The sequence below is a fragment of the Adiantum capillus-veneris genome, chromosome 4 (assembly GCF_014529385.1).
Source record: "Adiantum capillus-veneris isolate H3 chromosome 4, ASM1452938v2, whole genome shotgun sequence".
Classification (NCBI taxonomy): domain Eukaryota; kingdom Viridiplantae; phylum Streptophyta; class Polypodiopsida; order Polypodiales; family Pteridaceae; genus Adiantum; species Adiantum capillus-veneris.
The window spans coordinates 20,431,247-20,446,922 of record NC_140934.1 but is presented as its reverse complement, the minus strand read 5'-3'; the positions used below and the strand labels follow the sequence as shown (position 1 = coordinate 20,446,922).

General features: G+C 42.4%; 1 protein-coding gene across 1 annotated transcript; it reads right to left on the bottom strand.

Annotated features, from left to right (window-relative positions):
• Positions 1–13,487: 13,487 nt before the first annotated feature.
• On the bottom strand, positions 13,488–14,329 carry LOC147458834 (non-specific lipid-transfer protein 1-like). The gene is made up of 2 exons (XM_086510260.1): positions 13,802–14,329; positions 13,488–13,715 (listed from the first exon to the last, which is right to left on the bottom strand). The coding sequence occupies exons 1-2, from the start codon at positions 14,176–14,178 to the stop codon at positions 13,706–13,708; spliced, it is 387 nt and encodes a 128-aa protein (XP_086366386.1). The 5' UTR covers positions 14,179–14,329; the 3' UTR covers positions 13,488–13,705.
• Positions 14,330–15,676: the final 1,347 nt, after the last annotated feature.

Here is a 15,676-nt window from a genome sequence, read left to right as displayed (position 1 = left end):
TTCTCAAAGAAAACAAATTGAGAAAAAAAACAAACTAAACATCAATGTTTTGAATATCATGGGTGGATTTGAGATAGGACAAAATAAAATAAAGTGATAAAAATAATAATCTAAACATCAACGATATAATATCATGGGTGGCTAGGTTAACCTGTTTCCTGTAGAATTTCTAGAATGGCATCAACATTTGCATCCAATGGTTCTTCAATTTCTTCTTCTTCTGACTCCTTGGCATTGACTTTCTCTGTGGTATCTACACATGTCCACCTTCTAGGATCAAGGTCTTCATCCATTGTGGAATTGTAAAGAGCTTCCAATTGCATCATTTGATCACTAGTACAGGCAACTGATATCACCTTTCTTTGTTGTTGTAGAGTGACTCTTTAGTCCCACGGCCTAATGAGAAGATTTCTATTACTTGATCATCTTCTTTGACACAATTACATTTGATTGAACGACGCACAAAAAAAGATATGGCCATGGTCACATCATCATACTCCTCGTCATCAATGGGGAGAGTATGCATTGGCTCCAATAGTGACTCTTTAACACTAGAGTAGTTGGTGTACTATTCTCCTTGACTAAAGAATGCCCAAAACCCAAACACTACTTCGCAAAGAGCACATGTTTGGATGGTATGTGATCCCATTAAGGAGCTCAAAGGTAGAATATGCATTTGATACCATCTAGTTTTTTTAGAAATTGCCTTCTCTAGGGAAGCAGCATGTTGATACTTGACTAAGCCGGAAATTACAAATTCTGATGGTTGATGTGCTACCCCACGTACTCCATCAATTACTTTACCAAATTGGATAGCACTTCATCCACTAGATGTAAGACTTTTGTGTGTTGTATCTATGATACAAACACTAACAGGAATTGTAGAGCTAGTCTCACTACGAAGGAACTCAATGCCTTCCAAATTCTTTCCAATGCACTTGATTGTCCATGGGAAAATGAATTGCAAATTAGAGTGTCATTGTTTTGTGCAATGATCCACTGCACATATCCCTTGATGATCTCTGGAAGTGGCTCTTCCTCCTTTGCTTTTTGTAGCACAAGATTTAGACTTACATTCTTCCCATGAAAAAATTGATGTTGCTAATGGATCTAGCTCTTTGAATGCCATCAATATTTGAGGCTCAAAAACCTTGGTCTGCTTTAAGTTCATTGCACGTGCATTGAGGTAGAGCATGTCCGCTTGATATGGTTGTTTCACTAAGCACATCTTCTCCTCTATCAGCTCCTATTATAGTAACTTCACATCATTATCTTCTAAACCATTTAAGTGTCTAAAGGTTGTTATGCTTGGTTTCACCCACGAGCAGCTAATGCATGATGCTTCTCCAAGGTGTTTATCTACTAGTCATAGATTTTATCATTATACATGACTCTGTGTGCTTCTTTACTAACAAATGAGTTATGGTTGAACCTGATGTTTGCCACCTTTACAAAGGCTTTCAAAATAAAGAAATAGTAATTAACTTTATTTCAAGACATATTTGTATCAAAAATGAGCATAGAAAAGTGGAACTTACATCCCAGGGTGCTCTACTCAGATGACCGACAGGACCCTGCCTTGGGTTTTGTTGGTTTAAAATACGCAAGCCACTAACCACGGCTATGCTTCAAGACCTCCACATAAGGTTGATGCTTCATTGTTGTTATTCTTTCTACATTCTTCATTTTGGATATTCAAATAGCAATCTCTTTGGGAGCATGTACCACTATCCTTGCAGTTCTAAACTTGTAGAACTCTTTCCTAAAGGCATACTTAGAGTTGTCGTTACGCAAAAAAACTATAGCCGCTATGATGGAATGTTGACCAGAGATAAACAATAGTGGTATGTTGATAGCTTGTCTCCATGCATTTCAGCTGTTTGTAAATGCATTTTTGTAATTAGATTATATGGCATCAAGTCTACTGCATTGGAGACAAGCCTAGAGAGCCCTGCAAACTGCTTCAAAAGGTATTTCACATACACATCTGACAATGGTCTACATTTGTAGCCATATGGTGCGAGGTTGCATTGGTCAACTGGGATCAATTGGATAAATTATACAAAAAATTTAAGATTGTTTTCAATTCCAACGTATCTATCTAAGAAGTTTTGGCAACTTCTTATCAAGATCTTTTTCTTTGGGTTGTATAATAGAGTCCAGCGGAGCTAAAGGAGATTGAGTCCACGACCACTTCCACTGAGAGGGTTTAACTATTAGGGTTGCAAGTCCACTAGCATCTCCTGCTTCTTGAGTCTGTAAGGGTATAATTGAAAGGTTTTATTGGGCCAGATTTCTACTATTGTCTGCAAGTGAAGGAGTCTGACTCTCCTTGAGAGTCTCAGCTTGGCTTTCTTTACCTATGTCTTCATTATTTCGCTTCTTATTCTTATTTGTGCTACTCAATTTACCTAAGTATTGAGTGACTTTCTTAAAGCCCTCATTATATAAGTCTATGAATTTCTCACTTGGAGTGTTCTCTTAAAGCTCTATCCACCCTGATTTTGACATTGTCACTCCATCATAATCAATATTCACCAAGTTCTGAGCAAACGCCACAGGCTCCAACAAGTAAAAGTCACCATTGAATATCTTAACTCCAAGACATGGAGACATTTCAAGGTCTAAACATCTTTCTTTATCTCCTTAACAATCCCACAGTCTTTGAAGGGCAATTGTTCTTTATCTTGAAAGAACAAGTGGATTTTCTCATCACTTCCACCATTTGGTAAGTGAAAGTCTAGATACCAAGAACTTGATGTTGAGCCTGTTGCATCAACCGACTTTGACATTCTCTTATGAGCCAGGGCCATAGAGAAAACCCTATGGCCCTAGGTCCAAAGAGTGCCAACAAAATGATTCTACAAGGGTACCTAAGCCACCCTATGGCACTTGGATCATAGAATCTCTTATGACATTAGAGGAACCTTGTGGCCCTAGGGTCATAGGGTGCCAAAGTAGTAGCCCTTGAATAGCCTATAGAGCCTCTACACTAACACTTTATGGCCCAAGGTCCATAGGGTACCCTCTAATTAAATCAAAGCTCATATGTCCATGGTACCCATTTGGGTGTACTTGAGTGGCCCAAATGCCCTTTAGAGATTCTACATTGGTACCTATGGCCCTAGTGACACAAGGTGCACTCTAATCTAATGAGAGTTCCTATGTACATAGTTCCCATTTAGGTGTCGTTGAGTGGTATAAATGTCCTCTTAGAGCTTCTGCATTGGCACAATGTAAATTATCTCACATTATCTATACATGCATGATCCTCGCACACCTCGGTCTAGAGGTGCATGGAGGTCAAGACCACCGCGTTATAATCTCGTGTTTATTGGTCAATGTCTATATTCTACATGACAATGCATGTAGTGGGCAAACTGCCTTTGCCTTTTGGTTTATTTCTAAGTTGTGACCTCTTGAGTAAGCCTAAACTAGCTAATCTATAGACTTTGGGCCCTACGTCCAAAGCGTGCCCTCTAATTGAATCAAAGTTCCTATGTCCATGGTGCCCATTTGGGTGCGCTTGCGTGGTCTAAAACCCTTTAGAAATTCTACATTGGCACCCTATGGACCTAGGGCCACAGGGTGCACTCTAATCTAATGAGAGTTCCTATGTACATGGTTCCCATGTAGGTGCCGTTGAGTGGCATAAATGTCCCCTTAGAGATTCTACATTGGCATAGTGTAAACTACCTCACATTCTCTAGCCATGCTCGATCCCCGCACATCTTGGTCTAGAGGTGCACTGAGATCAGGACCGCTGACTTATAATCTCATCTTTATTGTTCAATGCCTATATTCATGGGTGTGACATAAGTGCAGGCCCATTTCTACATGACAATGCGTGTAGTGGACAAAACCCCTTTGCCTTCTAGTTTATTTCTAAGTTGTGACCTCTTTCGTAAGCCTAGACTAACTAATTTATAGCCTTTGGTGCCTAGGTCTATAGAGGTGCCCTCTAATCTTAGAGTAAAAGCAAGTCATGAGAGGAGATCCCATGCTGGAGAAGTCTCCATATACTTTTCATGAGTTCGACCACCATATGAACAAGAGCCAAAGATAGAAAAAGGTAAGAAACCAATGCCTGTGCCTAAACCCAAAAACGAAGAGAAAACCCAAAAGCAAACCCGAGAAGAGAGATTAGCTCAAGAGTTCAACTAACAAAGAGTGGTAAAAGGGGATTTTGCTGAGAAATGGGTGTCACGCAAGATCTGCACCAAAAACCAATCAGCCCCTCCTGTCACGGTCAAGCAACTAGAAGAGATGTGGGCTCAAATGGAGAGAGCCAAGCTAGCAGAAGAAGAAGCAGAAGATGCGAAGAAGGCAAAAGAGACACCAAAGTTTGATAGCTCAACATAAAGTTCGCACTTTGAATGTGACAACCAATCTCATGGGGACTTTGGTTTTAAAACAACGCAAGCTCAAGAGTCTCACCAAACCCATCACAAGCCCAAGCCACCCAAGAGGGACAAGAGATCAAGATAGTTGTCCAAAGCCTCTTCTAGTTCCAGAGGAGATAAGGCGGCCAGTTTCAATACCTAGGACTTCTGCGCAACAAGGGAGCATGATCGACACTTACTACCAAGCACTACAAAGGGTAGCTACTTACATGTATAATGTGGCTCTGCAAGAGCATGCACAAGATCAAAACATCGTCTTAAGACTACAAGATGAGCTTACAAAGGCTTATGCTGAGCTACATATGCTCAGAAATGAACAAGAAGATTTGGTCATAGAAGCTCAAATTGCCAACCAAGAAGCACAAGAGTCAAAAATCCAACTACTTCCTCAACAACAAAAACTAGTTGAAGCTTGTGAAGAGATAGTTGATGCCAACCGAGCTATTTCTATAAACAAAACAATAATTGAATACCTACAAATAATTTTCATTGATGTTCTCAACCAAGACAACACACTCAAGAATCAGCTTGCCATAGCTGAAATTCAACTAGTAAGTGATGATGAGGAGTTATTGACCCAACACCGCATCGTTGACAAAATCAAAGCCAACCCTCGATTGACAAGACTAGCAAGGACAAGCACAACACCTTTTGATACCACTTCTTGAATATTAGCTAGAGAGCGTTGTCAGAGTGCTGGAGAGAATACGACAAGATGCCACAATAGCAGCATTAGCTCACGAGGAGGGTCTCCAAGCAGAAAATGCCGCTCTTAAGAAAGAAAATGAAGACTTGAAAGCCCTAGTAGCTGCCATATAGGCCAAGCTTGATTGTAAGCAATAGGATTTCACCAACACAGGTGATCATGGAGGTGATGATTAGGGCAAACAAGGTGATGCATAGAAAGACAAAGATACCCAACAAGGACCACACCAGTCCCAGCAACAAAGAGATCCTCATCTAAAGCCCCCCATTCGACATCAAGCAAGGGTCAAGACAAAGGAAAGCAACACACTATACAAGAAATCCTTGAGTCAAGTATTGCTCAAAGAACAAGAGTAGAGGAAAATACAAAGCCAATAGCTAAGAGAACTCATCGCTTGATGAAAGAAGCAATAGCAAAGGTGAGAGCAAGAATTGCAAGAACAGAGGAAGAGTGATGGAATCGGAAATCCAACTTCTCCATTCTGTCAATTTGCAACTCTCCTCAAACCAACAACCATCAACGAGAATTGGTTTACCCTCTTGTAAAATATCAATGCATTCAACGAAAAGCCGCCATCGAGCAAGAAATGCTAGAAGCTCATCCACTAGAGTGGCAACCTAAATGGCTAATGGTGTGGATCGAAAAGCATCAGAATGGAGGATTCACATGATGAGAGCACCAACGGCTATCGAGAAGGATCTTACTTTCTATCGAGGAATCCTAAAATTCGAGCGATTTTTTTTTAACGATGATAAAATTGAGCGAGTTAATGAGAAGAACTTTATAAAAACACACATAGCCAAAAGTTCCTATAAGTCACTTATTTCTTCACTCGAGAGACTAAATAAATTGGCCCTAGAGCTCCTAAAGATGGCAATTAAATTTAAGAATGGATGTGCTAAGCAAGAGGTATATACTAGCAAGCTTGACAATGGATAACTCTTGAGCATGTTCTTCTTGCTTTTTTTTTCTAGCAAAGTAAAAGAAACCTCATAGCTTTTCTATTTCCCAAAGTAATTTTGTAATTTTGTGAAGATAATTTTTTCCAAACATTAGTCTAACATTGCTAACATGCTATTTGCAGGCCTTCCTATGCATTAACACTCAACCTTGGAGCACCCCCCCCCCCCCCCCCCCCCCCTCCTCTTACTTTTGCACTATATTTGAGTATGTTTCAACTCTTTGCTATATCAAGCCTTAGTATTTTTCAACTCTTTGCTCATGGGAAAACCTTAGTAATCGACTATCGTGAATATTTTAAGATGCTGCAAATTGAGACAGTCACGTATTTGTTGACCAGTATTAGTATCCTCGTTGAGTTTTATTTAGCTTTTATGAGGAATCTACCAAGATCCTAAAAGAAAAATTGATAGTTGATTGTAGGGAAGAAGTTTGTGTTGCGTCGACTACTTCATGCTTGTGTGTGTGTGTGTGTGTGTGTGTGTGTGTGTGTGTGTGTGTGTGTGTGAGAGAGAGAGAGAGAGAGAGAGAGAGAGAGATCTTCAAGGATTCACCCAAAATTGAGAAGTTGACATGTGTAGAGCTTAAAGTTCTTTTTGGTAGATGCAATTTTGAGGCCTTTTGTTGATGGTGTTGATAAGTAAGAGGAAGGTGCCTTTGTTTGTGCTTAAGGAGGGAGGAAGAAATAAAGAGAAAGAAAACAAACTAGAGTTTGAAGAAAAGAACCCATAATATCTTTGATTCTCAAACTAGAACCAAAATATCTTTGATTCTCAAACTAGAACCAAAAAATTGCAATGCTCTCTGCTCTAGCCCCCTCACAAAACTAGTAGATCTTGATTGTGTCTTTCTTTATCAGCGTATCTACGTATGCATCTGACCAACAACAACATGTGATCCTAGTGACACTTCTATATCCATATAAATCAATGTGATGATGAAGCCACCTATAGAGAGCTAAAGAATGTGACTATGGTATCCTTGTGCCAGTGGGAAAAGGGAGCCATTCTCTCTCTCTCTCTCTCTCTCTCTCTCTCTCTCTCTCTCTCTCTCTCTCCAAAATCTATTCCCTCCCTAAATTTACCAACCAGATAGTATCATACACATTGCAATACAAGCACATGAAACTACTAACCAGACTATGACACCTATCTACTAATCAAATTCGGTGAACATCCACAATCTTGGACAAAGAGGAAACCCATGTCAAATGTCTATCATATAAAAGCACAACCAATCTCCTCATACATAAGAAACTTGTGAAAAAAAGGGGAGCCTAGGGAGCAAGGGTTGTCAATGTTGATTGGGTGGACTGCACCTAGCTAGGCTTAGAGGGGGTGGCCTCCACCATTTCAAAAAAAAAAAAGGGCTTGGCAAAGGAAAGCCAAAGAAAGAAGGGCCAAAGCTACCCGATGGCTCACCCTAGAGCCCTTTTCCCTCCAAGCATCCAATGCCCTTGACCTCTAGCTGACCCCACCCAAGCTCTGCCCTGTCTCGCAAAACCCTTCTTTTGCACCCTCGATGACAAGGACTCACAGACAGTAGAGCCGTGAGTGGAGCAGCTCTAGAAACCAGAGAGAGAGAGAGAGAGAGAGAGAGAGAGAGAGAGTTAAAAGAAAAAAAACCTCCCTCAAAGGATCTGCACCGATGCAGATCCTTTGGGGCAGCAAAGCCGTGAACGGAGTAGCTCCAAAAACCCTAGAGAGAGAGAGAGAGAGAGAGAGAGAGAGATTCTTTTTCAAAAAATTGGTTTTTACTTTTCAATGAGGATATGTACTTTGAGGAAGGATTTTTCTTTTTTTAACTCTCTCTGTCTCTCCCCTTTTGTACCAAATGCAAAAGTGTGTAGGATAAGCTTTTGTTTTTTAAATTTTTTGGGAGGTTCCGTTTTAAAACACATTGAAAATTAAGAACCAAAATCCTATTCAAGATGAGAGAGAGAGAGAGAGAGAGAGAGAGAGTTTTTTTTTTCTAAAGAACTCCCTAAAAGGATCTGTGTCGGCGCAGATCCTTTGGGAGAGTTTTTTTTTTATATAAAAATACTCTCTCCTCTCATCTACTAAACTAACCCACCTATTTATTTCTTTCCATTAGGTCTATATTTCATTTTATATAAAAATGCTCTCTCCTCTCATCTACCCACCTATTCATTTCTTTCCATTAGGTCTATATTTTGGATTTGGATTTATTCATTAATTTGTCACAAATATAGCTTCCTTTGATACGTAAAAGCATAACGGCTTTTAACATTAACATGTAAGGTGGAGGTGATGAACCTGCGTCCCTTGAACAACCATACATAAGAGCCAACAACCATGTAGGTCCGACAAAGGTTAGGGCCATCAACCATGCACTTCAAACACAAACAGAGTTGCCTCACTTAATGCATGCATATCCAAAGCAGCAACATAGCGAGGAATGTGCCTTATATGTCGTGTACATGAGAGGTGCTTTACTTAATGGATGCATATCTGAATATGTGCCTTGCCTGTCATCTCTGAGGAGCAACAAAGACACAAGTCTCCTACCCATCTCTGACCAACCTGTGAGAGAGAGAGAGAGAGAGAGAGAGAGAGAGAGAGAGAGCTCATCCCCCTGATAGACAGAGCTATGGGTGGAGACACACACACACACACACACACACACACAATGCTTGTAGCGAGAAGAGGGCAATCTTGCCTTCAAGGAGACAAAACCCCATGTCACCATCGACGCGCGTGAGCGAGAGAGAGAGAGAGAGAGAGAGAGAGAGAGAGAGAGAGCACCCGTGGCTTGTGAGACACCTTCCCTCTGTGTAACTCGAAGGTTGTGCATCCTCCCTTTGCTCGATGTGGCTTGTTGCCAACAAGCAGACGATGCCGGTTCCTGCTCGACTCCCTACCAACCCCTTTCATGCTCGCTATGAATCGTCTAAGAGAAATAGAGAAACTCGTGGTCACTTGTGGCCATGGTCAACTTGTCTTCGCCCCGACTCGTCTCCACTGCCACTTGTCCCTTCCTTTGGCTTTACAGTCCTCCCACCACTTGCCACAGCACTAAAGGGCACGGGTAGAAAGAGATGGGATCGACTGCTGAGGTTGAAAGGGGGGATCTCGAGGAAGATTGAGGGTGGAAAAAAATGGGCGACCATTGCGGGCACGGAGACTTGAACCCTCGCCACCTCCATGAGAGCCCAATGCACTAACCGCTACGCGACGGAGAAGTTGACATATGGGCAAACTATATAATGATAAATAAACTTGGACAGGTTCTGCTGCTTGTCCAAGTTTACTTTTCCATGTCCTAGTTTACCCCGGCATCCTACGGCTGCGTGCGTCTAGATCTTCGCGTCCGAACTTTGCTGCCGTGGATCCCACCGCCTGGGCTTCATTAAATGGCCCGTGCCCTTTAGTGTTGAGGCACCACTTGCCCCATCACACAACCTGGCAGCCATTGGTGTTTTTTTAACCCAAAGTGGAGGATCTTGCATGATTCCCCATAATGAAACACAGAAAAACATTTACCACACTTAATTTAAAATGGCTCTACTCTCCAATTACTCAACATCTCCAAAGATACCTTAAGTCTATTTGCCCTCCTTAGATTCCAACAAATACACCAGGCCCTAGCACCATTCCCATGCATCCCTATCATCCCTACACACAATGACTGACGTGTGCAAACAGCCTACAAGGATTGGTCTGCAACAAGGTGCAAGTGCCTTCCTTCATGTCCACAGCATAGCACCATCTTTCCCGTTCCTTTTTGTGTAGGCCGAGCTGCACCATATGCCCTTCCCCTCAAAAGGCATGGGAGCCCAGCTCGTGCGGATTCTCCATTTGCCTTTTGTGCATGGTCACAACAGCAACATACACAATGAAACACACGCTCCCATACTACCTTGTGTCACCGCCTACCTACCTTCTGCCATGCAGACTATGCATGAGTGCAAATATAACTAATTATACTCTCCATTGACAGCGGACAAAGGAAGAGAGAATATCTTGATCCTCACGTAGACAGAGAGAAAGACACATGGGGAGAAGAAAAAGAAAGACATAGGTTGCCTTGCCCTGCCCTTCCATCGTCCGCCCCACTTTGCTTGTCCTGTGCTCAACACAATGACAAAATGCCCCCCTCTCCGCTCGTGCCCTTATAGCAATCATCTGCAAAATGCTCTGCCCTTGGACAAACCAAAGAGCTCGGGCATCCACCTCCACCCTCGCCTACAGCCAAAAAATCCTGTAAAAGTTGCCGATATCTCTCTCTCTCTCTCTCTCTCTCTCTCTCTCTCTCTCTCTCCCCCCACATGCCAATTCACCAATTTTCCTTCAAAAAAAATGTTTGTGAGATCTACATTTCCAAAACCTAACTTTAATCCAAACTTGACCGTTTTCTTTTCCTTTTTAAATTAACTTTTATCTTTTCTTTTTCAATCCTCAACTTAGCATCTCTTGTGATTCCCCTCAATAAGACCATTTGGCACAAGGCTCTATTCTCTCCCTACATGGAACATACCTTACTCTCTCCTTCCCAAAACTAGGAAAAGTCAAACAAGGCCCCGTTTCCATGCACCCATTGCCCGTCTCGCACCCGAGCCACAAGCTACAATATTCATAGCTAGTCCTTGTTTGTCCAACCACAAGCTACAACATGCACAACTTGCCTGCAATTCCACAATTTCATCTTACTGCACAAATGCTAACCTCCTTCACCATATGCCATGTCCTTCTTGTGTGTATTCACATGTTCTTAATTTCCAAAGTGCAATTCCTATCATGCACAACCTAACATATATGTCATGTTCCTTGCTCGCTAGCCATTGTCCCCTCAACTCCCCATCCTCTACGCTCACTCTCTCCCCCCCATGACACACCTCTAGCACTACACACTCTCACCTGCCCATCGGGGCTCACAACCGTGTTCTTCCCTACCAATTGGCACTGACACACAATACCCCCATTAGACATATTCCCTCAAAAAAGACACATATTGGCCCCGCCACTTGGATGTTTACAAATTAACCTCTTGGTATTAAATCCAAAACCAGTACCTAATTAATTGAACAGGTCAAGCAAGCATACATTAAAAAATCTCCCTTTCTCTATTGGCATGACAATGTCCCATAAGATATATTTCTCTCTCTTCATCTCCTCCAGGTGCCATTTCCCCCATTTTTCAACTCAAGGCCAAAAGGAGCGTCTCATGAGATTCTACCTAAAAGAAACAGCCTCAAAGAAATAAGGTTCTAAATTTAAATTTAAGTCACTAATTAGAGGCCTAGATTCCCTCATTCTTGAGGGTCTCCTTGTCACCCCATTCTTGTGCACGTAGACACCCCCGTTTTCTATGAAATCACTATTGTTTCCACCACCACATCAATAAAATTTTATCATGCTAAAAATTTACATTTTGAGAGAGAGAGAGAGAGAGAGTATGTGCAACATCTGCCACATCCTGTGTCACCCTCCCACACTGCCTTTCAGATCCCAGCTCATACACGTCATATTCCTTCCTCTCTCATGGTCTGCTTATGAAGGAAGTCTCCTTTTTTTCCCCCTTGCACGTGTCATCTGAGTGCCCTTTTCCTTCCTCAAAGACCCTCTATGCATCTTCGTAGATTCTTGTTAATAAACCTTAGTAGAGAAGTTACCAATTACTACATATAGAACAACATGGACCCATGTCGTGTAATACACAAAGTTTGGTTGGCTCGAAAAATGTCACTCAATGTATTGTAAGACTCCTTTCTATCTAATGCACAAAGTGTGAACATGGAGCCAACACAACCATACAAAGGAAACAACACAATTGGCTAAAATACCCTGCTCTGCTAGGGACCTTGGCTCTTGTAACACATAGAAGGATGTGACATTAGAACACTACTTTGATATGAGTGCCCGATAAAGTCAGCTGTGCAACTACTTATACATTGATGTTTAGCATCCATGCCAGAATGCAAGACATGAGAAGATTCTCAAGAGTATTGAGAAAGCCAGGCCAAGGCTTACATTGAGATTGAGAATAAAGTACATTCCTACCTAGTTGAGACAACCACCATCGCTATGAAAGCTAAAGTTAAATCCTTAAATGCAACCAAGAGAACGACTTGAGCATCAATATGCCATTACCATAGTTGCTGGAGACAAAGGCGATTATAGCACTTCTGAAGACAACCAACCGAGAACTTGAGAATGTATCCTGAATGCCATAAAGTGGCAAAGTTCATTACCAACCGAAAACTTGAGCATGTATCCTGAATCCCATAAAGTGGCAAAAGTTCATTTCCATATTTCGCAACACTTCACAAGGCACAACCATCCAAGTAGTCTAAAACTTGAGGGTATGTTATGTTTGTCACAGAGAATCAAAATCCATTTCCATAAATGCAAGAAATCATATAGTATCAAAACCCTACAATGTCCCGCCATTTTAATGATGTGTTGTGTTGTTGGCAATGGTTCTTGATTAGTTTGTGGGTAAATGATGCTACTCCTCTCGAGACATTATAGATCAGAAATGAAGATGGGAGGTTCCTCTTCAAAACAAAACTCTTTAACCAATGTTGCGACAAAGTTCTAGGCTAGTTTAAAGTAAAATCTCTCTCCAAATACTTTACATAAAAACATTCATCTCTAAGGATGTGGCCTTCGACATCCTCACTTGAAAGGGAATCCACAATCCTCGATGATATTGCAAGATATACCAAAAGGAACAAACTTAAAACACGATGGCAAACTCAACCAAAGCTTTAACCGACCATCATCTAGTGTTCATTACAATCAACATATTAAACCAGAGGGATACGTAAAAATTTTGGACTCGTTACTCATTTTTAATGGCACGATGAAATCAATCAACATATTAAACCAGAGAGATACATAAAAAAATTTGGATTCTTTAATCATTTTTAATGGCACATGAAATCAATTAACATACTACACCAGAGGGATAAGTAAAAAGATTGGATTCTTCACTCATTTCTAATGGCACAATGAAATGAGCTCACTAAACATTGAATGTTGCCATGACAATTGACACAATTCCTCTGTTAACAAAAATGGGGAGGTTTGAGTAGAATTCCCGCCTTCCAAGGACATTTACATGTTCACTTTTTTCAAACAAATAAAAACATCTAGAGCATTTAGAGGAGAACAAATGAACCATAATCACTATGTAAACTAACACTTCTTTTCTTATAATTCTTTCGCGAAGTACACAGCAAAATTAACAACACTATCACAGCATTCTAAAGACGGTAATAAACACGACAACTCTTTGGTAAAAGCAATCAAACTGTCTATCAAAACTGTCAATTCTATAGCTTGAAAGGATTTAGCGCTTAAAATTCAACAGAACATCAACACCCGAACTCACTATTTGTAGAAAACCGAAAAAAAGCAGAGAGGAAGAGAAGAGAAGACTGTCTTAGCGTGAGCTAACTTGTAAGTAGTGGGCGGATCTTATTCATCAAAAAGCAAGTACAGTGCAAAACTACAACCGCAGAGGGGAGCAAAGCTAGTTGCTGCAGCTTGGTTGGTAGGGTGTCAGTAATGTACTCATCATGGAGGAGGGAGGGGATCATCATAAGTAGGCGTATTAATATAAAGGTGGGCGTTGTAGGACGGCGTCGTTATAAGTCGCAAGGGTTATTCATTCAAGGAACCCTGCAGAGGTGAACAAATCACAACATTGATCAGAAAATTGCCGGGTGGAGAGAGAGAGAGAGAGAGAGAGAGAGAGAGGGGCTTACGTGGCACAGTTGGTGGAGGTGCTGATCCCATAGCCGAGATTGACGCCGCATAGGCCAGGAAGGGCGGACACACTGGAGCTCTTGAGCGCAGAGCCCAAAGATGTGGACAGCTGCTTGATGCAGCCACAGGCGGTCACACGGTCCGCCCTCGCCCCTTTGGTGAGGGAGTACAGTGACGACACCCCGCTGCAGCACGTCGACGACCGTGAAGGCGCCGACGAGGTTCCTGTAAGGTAGCCTGCACACGGAAGCAGCTTGCCTCGCACTGTCCCGCACGAGATTGCAGCCTCCCCCCTCTCGGCAAGACTGCCCGCCACCACCATCACAACCACTAGAGCCGCCACCACCCTGGAGCTGCTGCTTCTACTGCCTTCCATCTCTAGTCTTACTTTGCCCTCGTGGACACACACGCACTATCTGGCACTACCACTGGCTCACAGAACTGCCAATCTCACTCTCTTCTGTGACTTACTTCGCTTTCCTCTATCCTCTCCCTCTGTTCCTTTAAATAGGCCCTTCCATCCCACGGTTTCCATCTCTCCGCGTTAATTAAGCCACGCGGCACCCCATTTCCTTCCCCATCCCCCTCGGAGCAGCGGTCCCTCTCTCTCTCTCTCTCCCTCCTCTGATGAGCCCCCCTCTCTCATTTTCGAGCGCAACAACTTCACACAGTGTAGGCTATAGTGACCTGCCCTCTCTCTCTCTTCCTCATTTAGTTACTCTCACCCACTCTACCATCTTTTTCGTACACTTTAGACCTTCTCTACCAACTGCTTCCTTTTATAATAAAGCTCCGTTGAACTTATATACGCATATCATTATTATATATGCCTCTAGTCGTCATCGCTCCAGACTCCACTGTCCACTCTCACCGAGTCTGCAGTTTCTGGATTGCCTCTTTATTGAGTCCGTGGCAACGTGCCATCTTCCTATTGGCCATTTGCCCACATTGTCTTGGGCTGTAGCCTGTGCTATAGCAACACTAGCTGTCTCTCATTTGGAGTCACCGCCTGTTCCTGGAAGTGGATGGTGGACCGGGCCTGTCCGCAGTTGTGGGCGTGGGTCACCCAACCTTGCCAATTACCAAACTTCCACTTACATTTTAGAGCAGATTCCCGCGGGTTAGGGTAGAACCCCCACTACATATCAACAACCTTGGTTAGATGTGTTTGATAGCAACCTACGCTCACATGCATGAATCCATCTGCCCTTCAGAAGGCGGGGATAGAAAATGGGATTTTCAACTCTGTCGATTTTCGTACAGTTGGAAAATTGAGGCAATGTTTTGCTTATGTGAGGGGGCTAGAGTTAAATGACATCGTGTGGATGCACCCTTAAATGCAATGTGCATGAGAGATTCACAATAGACATGTCCTTGTCCGAATGAAGGCCCGCCGATAGGGTTCATTCATGGACATCCACGCACATGTCCGGACACTCACAAATATTATTATAATACCAAAGAATTGTTGGAGCAATCGAGCAGCACAAAGAGGGTAAGTCTTAAGGCTAGCACGAGGAAATTGAGCATCTGAAGTTTTTCAACCAAGTAATAGACGTTGTGTTGTGGTATGGTGTGTACACACACACTCGGTAGACAAAGAGAAGAGCAGAGCGGAAGGAAGGGTGTATGTAGGGATATGTTTGCACATACCCCTACACACATACATGCACACAATGGGAGAGAGAGAAGTCGAAGGGATGATTCGACAGCCCACAGAGAAAGAAGCTTCATCACATTTTGGGCTTTGGATTGCAACAAAGAAGATTATGGCTTCATGTCATAAGATACTCCTCCCTTGTCGAGCCTCAGATTGCGGCTTGGGCGACCTTGGCATATAGGTAGAGAAAGAGAGCGGCATTGGCTCTCGGCTC

Excerpts from the sequence above, each read along its gene's own strand:
- LOC147458834 (XM_086510260.1), bottom strand. The coding sequence starts at position 14,178 with ATGGAAGGCAGTAGAAGCAGCAGCTCCAGGGTGGTGGCGGCTCTAGTG.